The 24,023-nt window shown below is 34.1% G+C and overlaps 3 protein-coding genes across 3 annotated transcripts; all 3 read right to left on the bottom strand.

Moving 5' to 3' along the window:
- Positions 1-355: 355 nt before the first annotated feature.
- Positions 356-3,232, bottom strand: LOC145609556 (putative disease resistance protein RGA3). Its single transcript, XM_081665011.1, has one exon. The coding sequence runs from the start codon at positions 3,230-3,232 to the stop codon at positions 356-358; it is 2,877 nt and encodes a 958-aa protein (XP_081521137.1).
- Positions 3,233-6,315: 3,083 nt separating this feature from the next.
- Positions 6,316-10,706, bottom strand: LOC145609555 (putative disease resistance protein RGA3). Its single transcript, XM_081665010.1, has 4 exons — positions 10,623-10,706; positions 9,828-9,981; positions 7,556-9,252; positions 6,316-6,375 (listed from the first exon to the last, which is right to left on the bottom strand). The coding sequence occupies exons 1-4, from the start codon at positions 10,704-10,706 to the stop codon at positions 6,316-6,318; spliced, it is 1,995 nt and encodes a 664-aa protein (XP_081521136.1).
- Positions 10,707-20,111: 9,405 nt separating this feature from the next.
- Positions 20,112-22,853, bottom strand: LOC145609554 (putative disease resistance protein RGA3). Its single transcript, XM_081665009.1, has one exon. It carries the CDS (start codon positions 22,851-22,853, stop codon positions 20,112-20,114), a length of 2,742 nt encoding a protein of 913 aa, XP_081521135.1.
- Between the last annotated feature and the right edge of the window lie 1,170 nt (positions 22,854-24,023).

Below are 24,023 nucleotides of genomic sequence, written 5' to 3'. Positions count from 1 at the left end.
TTTTTTTTATCTTTTCAAATAAGGTACGTACTCCGTAGTATAATACCATGAATTTTTTTTTTTATTATTTAAAATTAATTTCAGATTCTTGCAAAATTGTAGTGGAACGAAATTTTTGTACTTAGCTTATAAATCTAGTTGTACTAGATTACAAAATCTTTGAAGATATTATAAGTCTATTAACTGACAGAATTGTGCAGTGAGTAATTTACATTCTCTATCCTGTCAAAAAAAAAAAAAAAAAAAAAATTACATCCTCTATCACTTAGACTTAGCATAACATAAAATTGGGACATGGTTGTGACTTCAAGCATAAATTCAAATAATAATGTTTTTTTTTCAATATAGATCTCTGCTATATATTTTCCCTCATTTGCCAGTCGACTTGTAAATTTCCATCAATGAATACCTTAGGAACATATTGGATCTTCTTCCAGTCTCCACCAACAATCCGATAACATCTACTTGCTAGTTCTACATTTCCTTCGATGACCAAATGTTTCAGAGACGAGGGCATTTTACCATCAGGCAATGACTGCAAAGCAGTGTCATTCCTTATCACCAGATTAGTTAAGGAAGTAAACTCATCTAGTGGAGGTAGTGCTCTCAACTTGTGACAATCCACAATCTTAAGATCGCAAAGGTGAGGCATTTTCATTGCAGGATCCCATTGTTCAAGCCTTGCCATGTCTTCAACTGTTAGCGACTCTAATGATGAAAAATACACTTCTTCCTGTACTGCCTTGTTAAAAGAATGAAAGCTCATGTATGTTACGCGGCGCAGTTCTTGTATATGAAGGGTTTTAAGGCACGGAAGATTGTGTAGTGGAGGTAGTATGTTACATTCATAACACTGTTGGAGGTGAATGGTCTTCAGCTTGCTTATCGAGCTGATCCAATTCGGAAAGACAGGACCTCCATATCCAATTATTTGCAATTCTTCCAAATCTTCATGTGGTTCAAGTCCGGCTAGGACTTCATTGTCTTGGATATCATCTCGATAGTTATTCCATTCGAGTTCTAACCTTTTAAGGAATTGCTTGTCGTTCATCTTAGCTTCCTTAGCTTCATCTTCACCTTCAACCCTTTCTAGATTTGTAAGGCAAAGTGAACCTCGAAGTTGTCTCATGCCCTTTAATTCTATTATTCGACACCCATCTTCATCACCTACGACAAACGCAGGAAGCATTTGGAGATTAGATAGCCTTCCAATGTTAGGAGGCATTCGCCACAAAGTTTTTATATCTGCCTCGAGATGCAGTAGGTTGGCCAACTTTGTGGTATCTTTAGGCATTTCGAGTATGTAACAACCAGTCAATTTGAGGACTTCTAGTCTATTGAGCTTGGTGATAGACACAGGAAGCTTATCAATTTCTGTTGACGACACATCCAGGAGGCGTAGAAGTTTCAAATTCCCAATCGATCCAAGTAGCTCTTTGATGTCAGTTTTACTCAAATTAAGTACTCTCAGAGTTTGTAATTTACAGAAAAGGCCATAATTGAGTTTAGCAAGTTTTGTACCCTCGTATAACGAGACTAGTGTTCGAAGACCCTTGCAAGATTTATCCATTTCCTTCAACATTGAGGGTGGAATCTTTGTCAAATTGAAAGATACATGTCGTGCTCTACGAAAGCAAACATACAGCATCGAAGAGTGCCTGTTATGGCTCAAAGAGGACCAATACGTAACAACTTTTTTGTTAAGCTGAACGTATATGTAAGAACTAACTTCTTGAGCATATCGATGGACAAATTCATGCATTTTGTAAACCTCTAGCTCACGGTCGTAGATGATTGAAGACCGTGATAGCAGCTCATGAAACCAATCGTTTCCAATTTCTTCTAATCGTGCATGATCATAAGTGTTCGCTGGACATTCTTGCTCAATGAAACCTTCTGACATCCAGTATCGAGCCAAATCTTCCTTCTGAAAGTGGAAATCTACAGGGAAAAGAGAGAGATAACAGAAACAATTCCTTAGACTTCGAGACAGATTTGTATAATTCGGCTCAATTGATGGGAAGAGTTGTTCCCTAAGTTTGGGGATATCCCATAAATCACTTGGCTGACTAGACAACCATCTGTCTTCGGACACAGAGGAGATATGAAGTCTGATGGTATTGGCCACCAAGGGTAAGCCTTTGCAGAGATTTTCGGCTACCTTAAGTGATATCATGTCCCAAGAACAATGCTTGTGTTTCGAAGAATTGTGTAGGATGATAGATTGGCAGTCCTCTGTTGATAGCCCTTTCAAATGATAGGCAATCACAGGAACAGTACTAAGAGAAGTAATTAACCGCGTTGCATCAGGATTACGAGTAGTGATGATGACACCGAACATTAAGGTGGAATTGAAGAGAATAGATTCAAATTCCTCCCATTCTTGTGGATCTGGAATATTGCACAAGTCATCCAATATGATTAACACCTTTGCTCGCTTACACAAGTCTTCGAACACTCTCTTCCCCTGCTCCTGAATGATCTTTTCTGTTTCTGGGGAAGCTTGGACTAAAACCAGACTTAAGACCTTTTTCAAATCAAAAACCCCTGATACAGAAACCCAAAATCTGAGGTCAAAACCTTGTCGAATGCTTAAATCGTTCTTGATAACATGAGCAAGACATGTTTTTCCAAGCCCAAACATGCCCTCTATCGACAGAATGATGTTGTTGCGTTGATTCCTATCGCTGTTACTACTGCTGCTTCTATATTTAGTTTCATCCAGCAACAAGTCAACAATATCTTCCTTCTCGCGCATTCTTTTGAAGTCTACATCATTGTCTGGTGTAAAATCCAGCATCTTAGCGAGAGTTTTAGGAGGTCTATCGATCTTGACACAAGCCAAATTCGCCGCTGCTATTGACAATGAATCTAAATTATACTGCAGGTTCACCATCTCTTGAGACATACACCAATTTTGCAAGAAAGACAAGGCACCTTCCCTCTCTCTAGTCTTAAGCGCGAAATCTACCATCAAGTCTTCAAATTTGTAACAATTTGTCATTGCATCACCAACCCAAAGTTGGTGTTTATGGCTGTTTACCAGTTCACATCCATCTACGTGATCCCGCGCTAACTGAACTTTTGTGTAGCTCATCTCCAGATTTTTCAGCTTGATCTCCAGGTCAGATATGACGTGGTGGTATTGATCATGAGCAAAAGACTTGATGGTGTCAATTAAGTCTTGGACAGCAACAGTTGTAAATAGCCCACCAACCAATTCTAGGGACATATTGATAATTTGATATCTAATTAGCTGTGATATCAATTAGGAATCATTTGTATGGTAGTGAAAGATTTGATTTATCATTTAGAACACAGAAGTTTGATGGATATTAAGACGAATTATATAAAAAGGAAAAATGAAAATTTTAGGCCAATGTTAACTTGTATTTTACATCATGAAAACTAAGTCAATAGTTAGTACGGAGTATGATGTAACTCTTTTTTGTAAACTAATGATAATCCATTTTTATTTGAAGTCCTACAATATTTATATTTTACACTACTGTACTGGATTCTTAATCAAATTCTAACAATTACAAATCATAAAGCCCCCTATAAAAGGTTTTTATTGCCAATTTTTTAATAAAGGAATTGAACATAAATGGTCCATCTAACAAATTTTCCAAATTGGCGATAATACTTGGCTTTTTCAATGACTTCATGGCTGCCATGTCAAGTTTGCCTAGTTCTTCCTGGCATCTTTCTAATTAATAGTAAGATCCCTTTCAAGATGTGTTATGCTTATATTATTTTATTGATATGAATAATATGATAGTGATATTAGAAATTTTTCTAGCTAGGGATGATAATGATATTTGATAATTATGTTTATATATTGATTATTGAATACTTCCTTGATTGCATACATTTTTTTTGTATTTGTGTATAATTAAGAACCTTATAATTAGTGTTGACAATGTCTTTAGAGATGATGTTCAAGGCCATAATTCCTAAGTATATGGATTATTTGAAAAAAAATATATACTGTGTAACAAATTAACATAATATTTGACAGCATACATAGGACTAACAGGAGAATTTTTCTTATCTCAAGTTGGCCTTTCATTATTCAACTCTACACAAAAGAAACACCAAGACAACCGTCCAATCATCGATTCTATCAGCTTCGAACCAGATGGACTCCAGTGCACATAGAAGACCTCAAAGAATGGCTCTATCTAGCAGGGACAGTGCAAGTAGCAGTCAACATGAAAGCATCAAGAAACCTGCACAACTTGAAGTTTTGTTCTGTTAGGAGCTTCAGAAACAGGATACTTTGGGTGATTGTTCTTTAGCAAATGAGTATGGCAGTATCTTCCTCGCCGAACAAGATAGGTCTGGCCATGTGTTGTTCAATGACATTCAAAGTAAAAAAGTGTGGGGATTTTATTTGGAGATCTCTGAAGATCAATCTGATTACAAATACAAATTTGGCAAAGGCTGGCTCCAATTTCCACGGGAAAAGGATCTAACTGTTGGTGATTCAGTGACATTTTATCGCCAACGTGCCACTGATCTATTCTTTATAGACTGCTTGCCTAAGGAGCCCTCTGTACTTGACCAAATTTCATTATCAAATCAAACAGCTCTAGCTCCGTTGTTTGATTCGTCGTTGTTGCATTATTTGAGCCTCTTCCCTGAGGATCATGAAATCGAGAGGGATACATTAATCCAGCTTGGTCAGGCAACAAGTCTTTTTGCAGATGTATCTCTCGCTTCCATTGTTTCCTCATTCAAAGCGTACCAAAGCGAGGGATATCTCTATCCTTCAAGGTATGACGAAAGAACTGGGAAGCTGTGGTACAAGGTAACTGATTTGGTATCTAACCATGTCACAAATTCGGAAAAGACCCATCTCAAGATCGACCTTGATGTCCCCCTTGATTTGCTATATTGCGAAAAAACAGCATTTGAGCATGTAACAATGTGGCGTTTTCCATCCGATGTTATTCCAGTTTTGGAAAAATTCATAAACCTGAAGACATTTTGGTTCCTTAAAGGTCACCGGTGTCGCATAAACCGTGTACCTTATGATTTTTTCACCTCATTGAAGCACCTGCAGATTCTCAATTTGAGCTGTACTAAAATTACAGAGCTGACAAGTTCGATAGGCCATGTAAGGGGCTTGCGCTATCTTGATCTCTCTGAGACCCTCGTTAAAAACTTGCCTGGAACCATAGGCCACCTTAAGGAACTGCAAACTCTAAAACTCAAAAATTGTCGCGGCCTAATTACGTTGCCTAAAGAAACAACTAGATTAGAAAAGCTTCAACATCTTGATCTTGGTGTCCATACCTACTTGCACTGTATTCCCCCTGACCTTGGTGCACTTACTCGCCTTTGCACATTGTCACCATTTGCTATTGGCTGTGAGTTAGGTTGCGGAATTGCTGAGCTCAAGAACCTTGATGGCTTAAATGAGCTCCGCCTTACAAAGCTTCAGAATGTTGTAACCTCAATGGAAGCCAGGGAAGCAGACCTGATCACCAAGGTGCACCTGAGGAGCCTGGAGCTTCAATGGAGCTCAAGTGGACAGAAAATCAGCAGAGTTTACGACGAGGTAATTGAGTGCCTGCGGCCACACACAGACCTCAAATACTTCAAGGTACTCTGTTATAGAGGTTCCAAATTCCCAAGTTGGTTTAGTGATCCTTCTTTTTCCAACCTCATGAGCATTGCCCTCCTAAAATGTGAAAATTGCCGGGTTTTACCTTCTCTAGGGCGCCTACCCTCGCTAAAATTTCTCACCATAGATGGATTAACCGGAATAAGAGTCATTGATAATCAATTCTGCAGAGTAATTGAACACAATGATAGAATTGATGATAAAGTTGCATTCCCAAAATTGAAAAACTTGGCACTAATCTCCTTGCTTTCTTTGGAAGAATGGAAAGATGTACATAAAAGCGATTTTCCAGCCCTTAATAAGCTGGAATTGAAGGATTGTCCGAAATTAGTTACAATTTGCAGCCTTTCAGACATGCATTCGCTCCAACATTTGGAGATAAGTAACTGCCCCTTGCTCCGGTCCCTGCCAGAGGGACGCTTGCCTGCTTCAGTGGAAGAGTTGTTGATTGAAGATTGTCCTTTGCTCAAGTACAGCTGCTCAAAACCTGATGGTGAAGATTGGCACAAGATAGAGCATGTTGGCAGCATATGGATAGACTACGAAGGCATATCCTCTCGCTAATCAGAAAGATACAGGGGTTTTAATCAATAAGTGATCCAATGTACAACTATTATGCAGTATGTATCGTAGTTTAACTAGTCGAATTTTACCTGTCGTGGTTTGATTGTAATTTTTTATTATCAAGGGAGCTTAGTTGCCTTATACATTGTTCTCCTGTATTCACATAGATGTGCTGCAGCCTGCAGGAAAATCCAATACATTAACTAATGGTATAATAGAAATTATTAGTCTTTCGCAAATTTTGCTACTTACATTGGAGAATGCCCCATTTTTGTGAATAAATCAACAACTTTTTCAACTTTATTCAATTGTGGTGCCCACAATATTGAAAAAGTTGTTGATTTATTCACGAAAATGCCCCCATGAGAAACAAATTTCGTTTCTCATCATGAGAACAAGGAATTTCTCCTTACATTGTCTTACTTAGGCACTGCTTCATTTTTAAAATGAAGTGTTTTTTTTTTTTTTTTTTTATTATTATTATATATGTCATTTTATTATTTTTTGGGAAACCAGAAAATTTGCATATCGGGGGTGTTCCTTTAATTTCAAAATAAGTGTACTGTTGGTTTAGGAATACAATTTCAGGGCCTGTAAATTACTGCAGTGTGTTCATATGCATTAATATTCAGCACTTGACAATGGTTAAATTTAAAATTATGATACTAAGGCAAATAAGGTACTAGCTCACAAACTCGATAAAAAATCAGGTACATTTTCACAATTTTGCCTAAATTAATTAAGAAAACTTAGTGAAGTTATAAGATACAGTTGCTAAGGAAGTAGTACCAAGCTTGAATTGTGGCTTAGGTAGCCAGTTATTGGCTTTCAACCTTTCATATAGAAGTGCTCATAACAATTCTACAAATATTTCGCCGGTTAGTCCTATAAAGTTGTAGAAAGAACACTAGTAGATTCAAAAATCACATTCACTCATGCTTGTGATTGATTTCACCTAGTGCTGGTTGATGTGGGGGAATAAACTGCATACTCGAGAGAGAATTATGTCAAATTAAAGCTCAGATCAATCAATGCTAGTTAATGTAAATGGATGGGAGCTAGCAAAGAGTAAGCTGCACCTAAGAAATAGTTAACATAATAAAATATTTATTTAGATCTTTCGAATAAAACAATCTGTCATTGTAAGACAAAAGCACTCAATAATATAAATAAAAGCTACTACTCCCTGTGTTTCTTTTTGTAAAAAAAAATTCTAGATATAAAAAAAAAAAACAAAAAGAAACAAAGAGAGCGCGTGAAAAATCAATATTTACATGCCATATTAATTAGAAGAAAACTGAATAAAACTAAACTGCTTCCCAGAGCACAAGGTCTAAGCAAACCTTGCATAAATCAAACTGTGATGATCTCTTCTTCATCGAGCCAAACGTTTTCCACGTGTTTAATCTTTTGTAACCCTTTACTTTCGTGTTTCTGGAACTCCTCTGTGATCAAAGGACATTCATCTACTATCAAAGTCACCAGTGAAGTCGACAAATTATTTTCGAGCAACGATTTAAGATCAGTACACTGTAGTATTTCCAAGTGCTTGAGAGTGTTGCGTTGCAGTAGTAATGACGGAATTGCAATTAGCTTAGGACATTGTTCAATTACAAGCTTGCAAAGCTGCGGATAACCTCCTTTTGTTGTTTCGTTCCACGTTTCCAACTGAGAAAGGCCAATGATTTCGAGTTTCTCTAGCTTTGAAAATGCAACAGGAATACCATCAAGTCCCCAAAATTCACTTCCGATTTGTTTTACACTATTCATTTCCATTAAACTTAAAAACTTGAGAGATGGTAGTAGTCCCAGGGAAGGAAGTATCTCAGTATTATCACACTTAAAGAGTATGATTGTGGTGAGCTTTTCGAGTGAGGGAAGACTAATCCAATGAGGAAAAGTCTTTCCACCATAACATGAAATCTTTAGATACTTCAAATTGGAGCTTGGGTGAAGCAATTCGAGAATCTTATCGTCATTCTCATGTGCTTCATACGAATCACTCCATCTCAATTCTAGCTCCTTTAAGTGCTTCTTTTCACTCAAAGCGGCTTCCTTCACCTCTTCAGGATTTGAGACATTTTCCAATCTTGATACACAGAATCTTCCCTTAAGATTATTCATATTCTTTAACTCTTTGATGCCACGACCATCATCATTGTGAACAAGAAACGCGGACAAGGTCTCAAGCTTGGTAAGTGCCCCCATTCCTTTTGGCATTATGGCTAACTGATTAAGGACATCAAGCTCAAGATGTGCGAGGGAGATTAGCTTCCTTGTTGCTTCAGGTAGCCTTAATAATCGCTCACAATAATTGAGTTTCAAGGTTTGTAACTTCGAAAGACTCTGTATTGATTCAGGAAGTACCTCGATGAGGCTATAAGAAAGATCTAGATACTTCAGTTCTGTCAAATTTTCAATTGAACAGGGTAACTCTGTTATATGACTTCCACTCAAATGAAGTACCTCTAAAAACCTTAGACCGAAAAAAACTTCATGCGGAATTTTGTTGATATTTGAAGCATTCTCACAAAGAAGTAAAAGTGCTTTCAATTTTTTGAAATCCTTCAAAGCCTTGAGACTAATTTCATCAATGTCATCACCCACTAACGCGACATGTTGGTCTCCATTAGATGCTTCATGACTATTTACACTTTCAGGCACCTTGTCGCACATTAGACTAACTAGATCATTGTTCAACTTATCAACATTTATTTTGTACTTATCTTTTTTGGTCGCAAAGCACGTTCCTATAAGCAAAATGTGACTTATTAACACAAGGGCTTTAAAGAACAGGTTGGCAACGCGATTCTTGTTTTCACCCTTTATAAAGCCCTTTGCTAGCCATAGCTGGATTAGAGTATCTTTGTCGAAAGTATGATTATGAGGAAATAACATGAGGAAGAGCATCATATCCTCCGCGGCTTCCAGATGGCACTTAAGCTCAGCATTTGGCAAAGACGGATAATGTTCTATTAGTAAATCCCTGAATTTTTTGCGCACTTCTGCTGAAGAATTAGATTTTGGCTTTTCTGATCTGATTTCATTGTCTCCATCTAGTTGCGACAAAAAAAAATATAAAAATAAATTAATAAATAAATTAGATTTTAAGCACGAAGACCTTTTTTTTCTTAGAGTGTGTTTGGATTGAAAGAAATTGGAGGAAAAGGAAGGGAAGGGAAATGAAGGGGTTGAATTTTTTCATTTGAATAACAATATGAGGAAAAGAAATGAAGGAATTAAATTGTAATAATTTGATATCTCCAGCTATGGAGAGATTTGTAAGGAAAAATTCATTATTTTTCCCTTCTCTTGTTTCTCTGTCTTAATAAATTATTATTCCGTATTAAATAAGAATTCCAATATGTGTTTTTTATGCTTTTCCATTAGCTTTCAATTTTTATGTTTTTGTAATTTTTTTAATGTTAACCAATGGATGAACTGATCAAGCGAGTACATAACTGGTAACCAAATTATCACTTTAACACATTGATTAAGCGAATAGCTTAGCTATCTGTTAGAGGATCAATTAAATCGAAAGCTTAAATTAATGGTTGAAGTCGATTAATATGTTATATACTATCAAGCTAAGATAAGAAAGAGACATGATGCTCAGTAAAAAATTTAGTACCCTTAAGTCGTTGCTTGGCATCCTTAATTTGATGTGGTGGCTCTGTATAAATCAGTGAAGGTGTAGCTATTGGCTGTGAAGCAATTGCCACTGGACGATTTTCGAGATATTGATTGGAAAATTTTGAGGAAGGGTTATTCGTCAATCCAGTTGACTGAAAAGAAAAATAAAGTATATGTAAATGGTTTTATATAATAAACTTTCATTTTACATTTGAGAATGTAACTATAATCGTCAATGATGGGAGTTTAAAAACCTATTTCTAAGTCTCAATCAAAAGCTATATGAAAGTTTATTGGGTTTGAAGTGTAAATGCAATATATAGTATTCCTCATTAAAAGGTGGGGTGAAATTCGATTCCGCTATCTTCTTGTCACACTAGATCTGATACCATATAAAATGAGCAACTTAACCCAAATAATTAAGTTTATGATTGAATCTTAGGAATAAGTTTTTTAATACTCTATCAGTCAATATTTTCGATTATGAATGTTATTATAAAATTGATGCTTCATATTCATGTGTATAGAGTAAAAAGTCAGTGTTTACTATACTACTTTTGTTTCTTATTACTCGCAGCATTTATGAAACATGACTGTTTCACATTACTCACAACAAAGTGATTACTTTCCTTTTTCAGTAAGTTTTTTGTGTGATTATACAAAATTACTCTTACTTTTTTAAAACACTCTAATTAAACTAATGATTTTATCCTATTAACTTAAACCCTAGGTTTCAAAAAATAAAATAAAATAAAATAAAATAAAAAAAAACACTTAAACCCATTAACTTAACCATTTCCACCAAAATCATTCCCCTTCCATCTAAATTCATCACACCTTCATTGTCAACCACCACTACCACTGATCTCCACTCCATCGTCATCTACCTAGAAATTTCTCTCTCTTTGTTCATCTCCCCTCAATTAGACCGCAACCTTCTATGGCAAATGCCACCTTTGCCGGAAGTCAATGTCGTTGTCCCCTTGCTTGCATTATCCCTGCCTTCGTTTTCTCTCTCATCCTTTTCTTGTTGTTTCATCATTGCTACTGAAGCTCAAATTTGAAGGTTTTAGGTTAGTTAAATTTGACCAATCAAAGCTTTAATTGATGATGGAGAAGGGTTGTTGAGATGAATTCAATTAGATTCCATATGACTATGTTTCTCCGTATGGATAAATCACAAAAGTAGGTCGAAGAAGATTGTGTGATTAGTGAAAAATTCCATATGGTGTTTTGTTAATTTTTAGGTGCTAAATATATATAAATAAGGAGATAATATAATACTACCTCCGTTTCTTTTTAGTTGACACGTATTCCTTTTTAGGAAGTTTTTTTTTAAGTTGACACGTTTCTTTTTGGGGTAACTTTTTTACCTTACATTTACAAGCTACCCCACTTGCCTTTTCATTCTCTCTCACTCTCTCTCTCCTCTCCTTAATATGTGTGCCTAAATCAAACGCGTCAACTAAATAGAAACGGAAGAAGTATAAAAAAAAATTAAAGTATATTAATCTTCCGTGTCTCGTAGAATATATGACTATTATCTTGCTTACTACTATACGACACTCTATATAAAGAGAGTTTTTTTCTAAGGTTTAAGGACGTAAAGATAAGATAAGTCACAAAATCCTCGTCTCCTTCTAATGACCAAACAATCAATAACTATATACTAAAAGATACACCACCAATGACACACCAGCAATGACATGTGCAATCTCCTGTGTCCTTACGTAGTTCTTTTAAAGAAACAAATCTAATACAAAAATAATTTTCTAAACTTATACAATATAATTACATACAAAAAATATATATTTGACATATCTTTAACAGAAATATTTATATAGGTATTAAAAAAACATTATTAACATAAGTTTGATAATTTTTTACATCATTTTATACCTATCATATCTTTTGTATCTTTTGTAATCCTTTATTTTGATCAAAATTTGTCAACTATATTTTTAGATTTTATTTTATTTATAAAAAAAACTTTTATAATGATAGTTTAAAAATGATTATTCAAAATTCCCGTGCAAGGCACGGGAACTAACCTGGTGTAAGCATATAGTACGCACTACGTGTTTTAATAAGTGTTACACTTACCTATTGCACTTGCGTTTTAATAAGTGATACACTTCCTTTTTTTTTGGCAAAAAGCTACTCGTACATTTTAATACGGTATTATATTTTTCTTCTTTCATGTTCCCCATCCAAAGTCCCAAACCCACTACTATTTTTTTTATTATTATTATTTATTTCCTCTCACATTCATTACTTTTCAATAAACTATTACCTCACTATCTTTATTTTAAAAAAATTTAACATTTCAACTACCCTACTTACAGAAATTAAATTGACTAAAACCACATGTCAGTCAAAGTGTAACATTTATTAAAACACGAAAGGAGTATATTAGTATGGAATAAGCTTAGCCCTGTACTATAAACACATATCAATATCCTAACCCTTTGGAGAGAGGAATCAATAGATCTAAAAGAGTTGAAATCCAAAAAATTATCAATGACAAAATTAACTCCATATATTTTCTTGCTTCTTTATTTTATTGCATGTTTGAATTTTTACGGTTTATAGTTGTAATAAAAAAAAATAAATAAATAAATAATAAAAAAAAAAAGATGGACGAAGTATGTATTTTCTACTTAAATATTTTTGTAAGTATTTTACTAAATAATTATAATGGTACAATTAATATAATATATAGCATTAATATTTTATTAAATAAAAAAAATTAATATATTAAGATTAAACTTATTAGACATGATTGAACATATTAGACATTAATTATTAAATCTTATTGATCTTATTATTAGCCATATTGATTTCAATTAATTTATTAGAATATGTTGGAACTTATCTCATATTACTAGACCTAAAAATAAAAAAAAAAATTAAAAAAAAAAAATTTTAAAAAGGTGAAAAGAACACGGCCTAAGTGGATAGAAGATAATGTTTAATTTGATAGAGGTTATGAATCTTATGATGATTCTACCATACTCATGTGGACTGAAAATTTTAAGGTGCAGGTGGTTGTACTTTGCTTGATACAACCAAAAACGCAAAAAGAACATGTAGTTATTTTGTAAGAACATGCCTTTGTTTTGTAAAGAACATATAGTTATATATATATTTTTTAGATCTAAAGAACATCTGTAATATTAAGAAGGAACATGACAATATTATGTAATAAACATTATCTATATATAACCACCATAATTTGAAGACAAAATTCAATGAACATTTCACAATAAGCCATGAACGTTATGTCACAAATAAAAGTAGATTGCACTGACAATCACATAATATAGATATATGTTCTTTTCTTTTTTTTTTTTTTTTTTATACTGATATATTCTTTTCACTCTAAGTATATGTTCATTATAGTCTGATAGTATGTTATTTTCACTCTAGATATATGCTCATTACATATAATAGTATGTTCTTTTCACTAAATCTATATGTTCATTACATTTCTATATCATGTTCTTTCCTACGAAATGGTTGTACGATGCACCGTACAGGAACCAATAATTGCATGTGGACTACTGTATAACTCGTGAGCAATTGAATATTACGCGTAACACTTTCTACAATACTAGCTTAAATTAGCTTATTCGTGACCTGACCAAAATAATGATAATACTTGCTAGCTAATGTGTGTAAAACCATAACAATTTATTTGTTACCTGATGATGACTTGTATCCTTTTTCCTCCGTCGTCTCAAGCTTCTTACAAACCTTCGTGACTTAAATTTAGACCGAAAATCTGCAATACTTTCTTTTAGGAAGTAATCCATACCGTAGAATTGAATTACGTGTAGAAAAATATAAACAAATTAAAGGAGGCAACCAAGCAATTCCGGCCCGGAGAATTAAGAACAAGAATTGAAGCAAATTAAGGGTTGGTGGTCTGGGAGAAAGGCAATTATTGACCAAGTTAATCACAGGCGTGAGAGTGTGAGACCAGTTCTAATAATTTATACATGAAGCAGATAAGTTGAGTTGAAGATAATGCTACACACATCACGCCACCTATAGTAATAAAATTATTAATACTTAGGGTCAATTTAAAGTGCCACTTAAATTGCCGTTTTGAACGAGCAAATTATTGCCTCATCACCTACTTTTTAACTTTGCTAAAAAAAAAAATTATTATTTATAAATAGTTGCACCATTTTGACTTTAACATAGCCATACTTACTTTTCATTTATAAATAAAACGGTTGTGCCTCTTTGAAAACGAGTAGGCAAAAACTTTAGAGCATGCACGAATTCTCCAATGAGGCACACATGCCTCTGAGAGGAATATCAAATTAAAAAAAAATACTAACAAGTTAAAATCCTGAACACCGTCGGATGATTTATATCTCACTATCTCTAATATTGATTCAAGGCGTATTTCAAAATCACAAACTACTGGGTGTGGACGTCCGCACCCAACAGTTTGTGCAACAGCCCTTTCTCCTTCAAACACAGTACAACCTCAATACTCAAATAAAATTGGGATTTTAGGGTTCACAGTTCACATAACAACGTTCAATTTAAGATCACAAAGCCCATAAATTCAACAAAATCCCATAAAAGACACAAAATATCTCTAATTACCCAATAAATTAAGAGAAAATAGGGGAAAAAAAGACTATCAGGCATCGGATTTCTTGGTGGTAGAATTTCAACGTTGTCGAAGCTGAGCAATGGTGTTGTCGGTGGTAGTTTTTCAGCGTTGTCAGAGGTGAGTGGGTGCGGTGGTGGGTGGGTTCAGTGACTCCGAAGAAGTGGCGTCTTGGTTTTCTTCCTTTGTGAAGAAATTGGTTGAAAGGGTGAGTGGGTTCGGTGGTGGGTGTAGTGAGTGGTGGGTTAGTGGGTTCGATGGCTGGTGATGCGGTGGGGACTGGTGGGTGGGTGGTGGCTGGATGGTGGCGTGAGGTTGTTGGGTCTTAGGTGGTGGCGTGAGAAACAAAGAGAAGAAGAGGGAGATAAAGGAGAGAGGAAGAGCGAGGGAGAAAGACGAGAAAGAAAGAAATAAAATATTAGTATCATACTACGTATTAGCCAACAAATAATTCATACCAGCCATTACAACGAACATATCAGCCAATTGATGTCTGATATCAGGCAACATATATTAGGGACACATAAGACATTAATAAAAACGTATCAGTCAACACAAGGTTCATATCAGCCAACAAATGAAACATATCAGCCAAAAATGGAACATATCAGCCAACAAAAGGTACTTATCAACCAACAAAAGAAGCGTATCAGCCAACAAAATCATGATATCGGCAAACAAAAGCAACAGATAAGGCAACAAAATAAACACATCGGTCAACAAAATGAAACATATAAGCCAACAATTAGAATATACATATCAGCTAACAAAATAAATAAATCAACCAATTAGAAACATAAAAGCCAAATGATCTAATATCAGCCAACAAAAGGAAAAAAAAAAAACATATCAACCAATAAAAGGAATGTAATAGCCAACACCAAAACCATATCAGCCAAGCCTCCTGCACTAAATTTGCGTGCGGACATCCGCACCCAATACCTTCTCTTTCAAAATATACTAACGGACTAACGGTACATAACAATAATTTGTTATCCCCTACGTGTTTTTAGATAAAATATTTCTTGTTTATTCCTATTACTTAGGCTTGTAAAAAACACTTTTGAAAATTAGATCTGCAACTTATCCAGATTTTTTTGGATATCCGATCCGAATTTGTATTTTGGATCGTAAATCTGATTCAAAAAAGCAAATTAAAAATCAAACGCAAATTCGAATATTGATTTTCAAATTTCGAATGTTTGATATTAGAAATGTAAAGGTTGAATAGTGAAATATATATAGAAAATAATCATATCAATTATAATTATATTAATTAATTGGATAATGGATATCCGAAGTATGCGATTGGAATAATCGGATATCAGATATCATATCCAAAATCTTTGGAAGTATTCAGATATCCGAATCGATATCACAAATCGGTTCGATTACCCCCATCCGTGAACAGGCCTACTGTTAATATAATGCATAAGTTCAATCATTAATATTTTAATAATTGTTAATTAGTGAAAATGAATAAAAACTTGATAAATGAAAACAAAGTATAAATTAAGATGAATAACAAATTAAATAGGACCTTACTATGTTTTTCTTTACGGAAAATCATCATAAAATAAATAGTGTGTGGATATTGTACATATAGTCTTCTTTTTTAAAAATAAAAAAAATAAAAAAATAAAAAAAAATAAATTTAATTTTAAAAAAAAAAAATTAATAAAATATTGTACATATAAATATGGAGGAAGTTTTTGAAACTATCATTGGGATTAGCCTGTAATCTTCACCTTAAAACAATAAAATTCAGTAAAAGATACTACGAAATGTCAGTCCAGTAATAAGTTCATTCTTGCCAAAGTAATTTCAATTCAATTAGTTGAATAAGCTATGACCCTCTAATAAGTTTTAATTCGTAAGAAAAAATATAATAGAGAATCAGTAAAAATAATTTTTAATTGGGAAAAAATAATTTATATATAATAAAATATAGTTTATATCAAGCATAACTAATAAGAGAAACTCACCCAAATTTTTTTTTAAAAAAAAGAAATACTCTCTACGGCCCTGTTCTCTTACGTTGAAATTCAGTTCAGTTCAGTTCAATTCAGCTCAATTCAGTTCAGTTCAGCTCAGCTCCTAATTTCCTTCTCTTATAAAATATTCATTTCAGTTCAGTTCAGTTCAACTGAGTTCAGTCAATGAAAACAGGTCCGTACGTCTCTTATTGATAGCCCCTTTTGTCTAAATTTTAGTCCCAAAATGTTCACCCCATTTGCATTTTTTCAATAACCATTAATATTTATTTTTTATCAAATTTCCCTTTAATTTGCAACATTATTTGTGCAAAGTTAACTTTTCCAAGTAAATTTTGTTTTTCCATGTACTTTTATTACGATCTCTCTACTTTTTGGCTTACCCAATTTAAATTCATCTTTCTAATATACTTTTACTACTACTTATTTATGTTTCCAATATAATTGTTCATAAGAAACTCTCAATAAGAAACAGAGGAAGTAGTATACGTACGGGTGGTGAGGGTGACCATGGAAAGTCTTCGGTGTTGGTATTTGGTAATATTATTTTGGAAGGGGACAAGGGGCACACAAAACCTAATAAATATTACGGAGTAGTACGTAGAACCGTTAAGTCTTAAGAATGTATAAGAGTATTATTTTTTTAATAAATGGAATGAGAATTGGCTGATTCTAATTAAACATATAATCTTACTTATTCTTTCAGATGATAAGTGGGATCACATCACTAAATAATCTTACTTGTTCTTTTAGATGATAAGTGGGATCACATCACTTTGAGATGAACACTAACACAACATTGTATGATAGGCTTAATCAAAGATTAATTATAAAGTCCGCCTCCCTTAGCTTAATTCACCCCCAAAAAACAATTATTGAAGGAGAAAATTTCAAAATTTGAAAAGATCCAAGTCAACATCACCGAAAGATTTCCTCAGTCACCACCCAAAAACTATGAGATTGATGACCCAAAAATTAACGCTTTCTAGAATGATATTTGAATATTTCAATTAATTTTTATGCTAAGAAAGATCTCCCCTTTGACATCTTCCTCTTGTGACAAGGGCTTTTGCTTAAAAAAATTCCACCTAATGGATAAAAATCACCGAAAGAGTTGCTAATGACAAAGGCCAAGCTAATGCATTCCCATAAACTCTTAAATAAATCTGATTTATTTTCACCAAAAAAAAAAAAAAAAAATCTGATTTATACGGAGTATTAATTTTTTATGGACCATTAATATAAGGATCAATATATTAAAATTAGGATTATAAATTATATTCAACATAATGTCACTCGCATATGTGGAACCTCATGTGAACCAGGTCCACAGAAGTTTTTTCGTGCTTCCACTGTTCCATTTGTTGCCTTGGCTCCTTCACAATTAATTAAATAGATCTCTATTATATAAGCAAGAGGACTAGAGGAGGTTATGGACTTATGGTGTCTACCTAAAAACACCTTAATATCCTACTTGACTTATACTGTAATATTGAATAATAGAGAAAAAATAATAATTAATTTGCTTCCAAAAAAAAAAGAAAAAATAATAATTACCCAATCATTTTCTATTACAAATCAAATAACTTTCTAAATAAAATACTCCGTAAATTTTTAAATTTGTAATCAGTGGTTTTAACTAAGGACCTGTTCACATTTACTTAATTTCAGTTCAATTCAGCTCCAATTAGTTCAGTTCAGTTCAGTTCAGCTCCTAATTTCCCTCTCTCATAAAATATTCATTTCAGCTCAGTTCAGTTCAGCTCCAATCAGTTCAGCTCAGTTCAGTTCAGCTTTAATCAGTTCAGTTTAGTTTAGTAAATGTGAACAGGCCCTAATCAATCCTGTAATACACGAGATTGTAAGTAAAAGAAGGTAGGTATTTTTATACATCAAATGAATGAAACAATTTGATTTACAAAATGTTTTGCGTGAGACCGGACTCCAGATTATAATAAAACCATATTTTGAATTTTGTATATCAAATTCTTATATATCATATTTTGATTATTAAAATTGGTGTACGCTTATTGAAATTTAAGTTCTTGTATGCATAAACATAAAACTATAGGTGTGCCCTACTGCCTCTATAAGCCTAATCTTACTGATTAGAACTTGTATTAGTTTTAATTAAACTCGAGTCACTATTACTAACCTTATTCACTTTTATTAACCTTAGTTTTTCTAAACTTAACCTATTATAAATAAACACTCTAGCAAGGTCGTCCCAACTTTTTTGAAGGCCATGTGCAGATAAGATATATGTAATTTGGCAAATGAATTTGTTACACTCCTGACTTATTTTTATTTTAATAACACATAACATGTAAATTCATTGTTTTACCCTTTTACCCCACCCTTAAAAATTAAAGAACAAGTATATTAATGTTGTGCAAGTAATTATAATGACATAAGATAAATAAATATAGGCATTAAAGATTTACTATGACAGAAAATTAAACCAAAAATAAATTATTGTGAAAAGGGAAATAAATTGGAGAAATAAGGGAAGTGATGACAGATGGAGAATAGAACCCCTGACCGTTGCTAAGACCACTTCAAACCTAACCACTAAGCCATGTTTGGCAATTGGCATGGACACAAATGTACTGCAGTATAAACTAATTAATACTGATTTTCTGCCCTAATTAGAATTGGACCTTGTGCAGCCGCACAGGCTATACCGGGTAAGAGCCGTCCGTGAACATTAGTACGCGATGACTGATTATATATACATGTGTAAGCTGTAATGTAGTTTTTGTTCATTCTCTCTCTTTGTCTAATGGCAAAAAAGTTGGCCTATGTACTTCACCAGTAGCACACCATAAATTGGGTGCAAAGAGCACACCAGTAGCACCACCATCTTAATTATTTTTTGCTGAATTGATATTAATTTTACAGATTTTCTATTATATTTCTTCTTTAAGTTTACTGATTTTTACTGAGCTGAATTATTTTTGCTGAACTGGACTTATTTTTACTGAATTAAAATTATTTTTACTTAATGTTATTTTTCTTCAGGTGAAGTGAACAGGTCCTAAGTCCTTAGTACACCCATAAAATCAAATCATGATTTCTCTAGTAAAGTAAAAGTATTCCTTTATTAATTAATTAAATTTTTTATCAATAAAACAATAATTACTTAATCCAACAAAATAACGTAGTATTTTTTATGTTGTTTATATCAATTCTAAATGTTCGGATGTTTGCGCACATATTGCGTGCAATTAAAGGCTATAGACAATTAAGATAACATATTATGCAAATTTATAGAAGTTGTCCTTGAATTCTATTTGAGATACATTAACTTACAATAGAATCCGATTTCTATCGAAATTAAAACAAACTAAAAATATAAGACACTTATTAAAAGACTAGGATCGTAACCTAAAGCTCTGATACCATGTTAGATTTCGAGAAAACTCCTCGAATTGGAGTGTATACTATTGATCAATATATATAGAGTTACAAGACTAGTGCTCATCACGATAGGAGATCTACAATGATAAAGATACAAAATATACAAATATATTCGACAAATATTATCTAACAATAATATCTATCAATGTTGATAACAAAGATCACTCAACTCAATTAAACAAACTTCCAAAATTCATCAAAAACAACATAAAATCGTCAATTTCAAAACAAAACATCCTCAATCATCCCTAGCTGGTAGCTTTGGGCAATTAAGTATTTGTAGCTTTGTCGACGAACGTAGCTTACATATCATAGGCAATGAAACCAACTCGGGACACGAATTTGCACGAAGTTCACCAAGGCGGGGCATGTGTTCAGACGAGTATGAACCCCATTTAACAAGGTTATCCATGTAAAGGATTATCAGAGATTCTAATGCCGGGTATTGGATTTCTTCGCTGCGATGATGATTAATTTCTGTAATCTTGGGCATGAGTTGAATTGTTAGGCTCTTCAGTAGTCGAAGCGATCCAAGGGGTGGAAATTTGTTGCAATTTGGGAAATTGTACAAATAAATTCTGCTTACATTATGTAACATGTTCACCCATCTAGGAAATTTGATACCGGTGTAGTTCGATACTATCAGTTCTATCACCTTGTCACTGGGTTTAAGGCCTGTCAAGATTTCTTCCGCGACATATGAATCTTGTTTGGGTTTCTCCGTCCATTCTAGGAACAACGTCTTAATCTCTCTCTTGAGGTGCAAGTTAGCCTCTACAGCGTCCTTGATGCTGGCAACATTCTCCAACCCGGTAATTTTTATAGACTCTTTTAGTTTATTCAGATTTCCGAGCTCAGTGATGCTACGCCCTTCTTCCGTTTTAACAATGAACACAGGGAGGGTCTGAAGGCTGGTTAATTTTCCTAGATTTGCTGGCGTCGGGTTCAATTTTAGCATATCCAGTTCTAGATGAGTTAGGTTGATTAAACTCGCAAAATTATCGGGAAGTATTGAAAGAGGGCAAGATTTTAGCTTAAGCACTTGCAAACATATGAGATTGCAAACCCCTTTAGGTAGTCTTTGGATACTAGTATTAGACACATCAAGGTACCTGAGGTGTTTCAATTTGCTTATAGTGGAAGGGATCTCTGTGATGCTAGAATTACTAAGACTTAGTACTCGTAGATATTTGAGTTTCCTAAACATGGAGTGTGGAATTGGTTTGATAGCTGTTCCATAAGTCTTATTCTTGCTAAGTACTAGGAATGTCCTAAGTCGACTAAAGTTGTCTTTTATGTGGTTTAGGACTACTGAATCAACTACTTGACAGTACGAAGAAAAATGGCATATATTAGACTTGGGTAGGGAAGAGAGTATACCCTTGTCTTTGTCTTTAATATCAGAGTGTGCCCCTTCATCCAGCCGAAAGTAAGTGGTGCGAGCAAGAATTTGAGCGAATTTGTGAGCATAGCTGTGCATTTGGTAGGTTGATGATGACACTGCCCTTCCTTTGGGACAAGATTTTGCACGTTGGAGTACAGAGGTTGATACCAGACCATTGAAATGATCAGTAGCCGGTTTTAATGTCCATTGTGGCGCGACATTAATAAACCCTTCAGCCATCCACAACTGCGAAAGCTCACCCTTATCGAAGTAATGTTCAGGAGGAAACAAAGAAAAATAAGCTAAGAACTTACACAGCTCCTTAGGCAGACTGGTTTCGTCGAATCCTAAATTAGGAAGAATTTCCTTCAAAAAAATATCTTGTTCCCAAAGTTCTTTGTCTTCATAAAGTGAAATGACAGTCTGGAACAGCTCAGGGTTTGATTTGCATTCAGCTTCCAAGGAAACGCCGATAGCATCAGCAACCAATGGCAATCCATCACACTTCTTGGCTATGCGCTTGACTTTAGATTTGAACACAAGAAGATTGTGATCAAAGAGAACACGAGACACATTATTATCAATCACTTCCTCACAGTCCTCAATCGATAAAGGCTGCAGGTAATGAAGCGTTGTTCCAGTAAATTTTGCAACTTCAGGATCACGACTTGTTATAATAACAAGCGTGGGTTCAGGTTGCATGTACTTGGCTTTAAGATACTTCCAATCCTCGTGCTTCTTGATCGGTATATCATCCAGCACTAGCAAATTAATGGATCTGCAATCACAGCCTGATGACGACGATGCCTGTTGAGAGGTGTCCTCATTGACGCTAGGTATTGTCTCAATGAGAATATCTTGATCCGAATTCCAGTGGTCATTTTTCAAAGACGCCCAACTGATGACTTTGAATTGTCGTCTAATAATGTTGTCATTTAGGATAGTAGAAGCAAGAACGGTCTTTCCGAGTCCAGCCTGACCCACTATGCTAATACCGCGACCACCTTCACTTTCCTTCAACTCCAAGAGCTGATCTATGATACTTTGCTTCTCACGCATCCTCCCAGCTGGGAGATGTATGCCGGATGGATCCAAGTAACCCCTTCTAATTCTAGATCGACTAGTGTTAGTCGTATGTCTTCTATTGTCGAATGCTTGTTCCACCAGTGAGATCTGCTGGCGCAGTATATCAACTGATGCAGTAGCTTGTCCCCAGCTCCCCCAAGAAAAGAGCCTGCCCAGCAACTCGGAGATGATGCCGCTACCACACATGACATTGTTGTCGTTAACAGATGATCCCACTGATCCGTTTTGTTGATGATGCTTCATGATTTTGATATTGATACCATCGATGATGTCATCAGCTAGGTAGCATAAGTCGGTGATCTCCTGCAAATCCTTATCACCCAGCTCATTAATTTTGTTGAGCTTCTCTTGAACTGAACAAGCTTTAGTACCCAATTCTTCGAGGTCATCTTGAACATCCTTACTTATGATGTCGCCGATTATATTAAAAGTGGAATTGGCCAACTTATTTACCAGGATTGAGAAAACTGAGGAGGCAAAGAAACTTAGTACTGCAATTTCTATCGACATTTTAGATGCCAACGAACTTAAGTTATGAAGCTGGCAACTAAAAATGACTCGGAAATTAAGATCTATTAATAGTTGTATGGAAAACAAATTCTAATAAGATCAACTCAGATTGATGTAAAACTCGAAAAAAGAATGAATGAACAAACAAGCTAACGGGCTTAATGAAAAATAATGAGAATTGAAAACGATGTAGATATATGAAGGAAATTGAATTTACGACCACCACAATTATCTCCTCAAATAGGTGGAACCGAGAAACGGACCATATCAACAAAAGTCTCGAACTGGTCAAATATTTATCAAAAATCACTCGACAAACGCCTAATGTTTTTCCCGTACTTGTACCTTTTTTTTAACTCACCCTTTCAATGGTTGAGTTAGTGTATTGTGAATTGATTGATTTGGTTTGTTTATACTTTGTGTATCACTTTCCATGACTACAACTTATAATTTCCGTACGTTATTACTCCCTGTAATTTTCTATCTCAATTAACAATTGATTGATTTGGATTGTTTATACTTTGTATATCTCTTTCCATGACTACAACTTATTATTTCCATAAATTATTACTCCGTGTCTTTGTGTAATATTCAATCTCAAATAACAATTGATTGATTTTTTTTTTTTTTTTTTAAAAAAACGTCAAAAAAATTCTCAATCTGTAGCTAACAAATCTATAAATAACGGCAAATACAAGTTTATCGGCCAGATAAACGAAATTTTGTTAATCTATTGACATTTCTGTAAATATATTGAAAAAGTGGTCATTTATTTTGTATGTTTTGTGAGTTGTCCAACAATTATTGTTTGCAACTTGCATTTACTGTTTGGGGAATAAATTATACATGTATCCCTAAATTAGTATATGAAAAGACGCATGTATCCCTTCACTGGTACTTGAAAAGACGATTATACTCCAATTAACTGGGCACCGCTCTATAAATAAGGACTTTGTCTTTCTGGCATTCCAATTTTTATATCATTTGTCTACCCAAACAAGTTTAAGGACCTGTGGGTCGTCAACCTGCCGATTATTAGAAATTATAGTTAGACTGGATCTAGCATTCCATACTAGCATATTATGCTATTAAAAATATATATATATATAAAATTAAATTAAATTAAAAAATAAAATAAAATAAATAAAATAATATAAAATAAAATAAAAC

The sequence above is a fragment of the Chenopodium album genome, chromosome 23, assembly GCF_948465745.1.
Source record: "Chenopodium album chromosome 23, dcCheAlbu1.1, whole genome shotgun sequence".
In the NCBI taxonomy this organism is placed as follows: domain Eukaryota; kingdom Viridiplantae; phylum Streptophyta; class Magnoliopsida; order Caryophyllales; family Amaranthaceae; genus Chenopodium; species Chenopodium album.
Note: the sequence above shows the minus strand (reverse complement) of the source record. Positions and strands in the feature narration are given on the sequence as shown.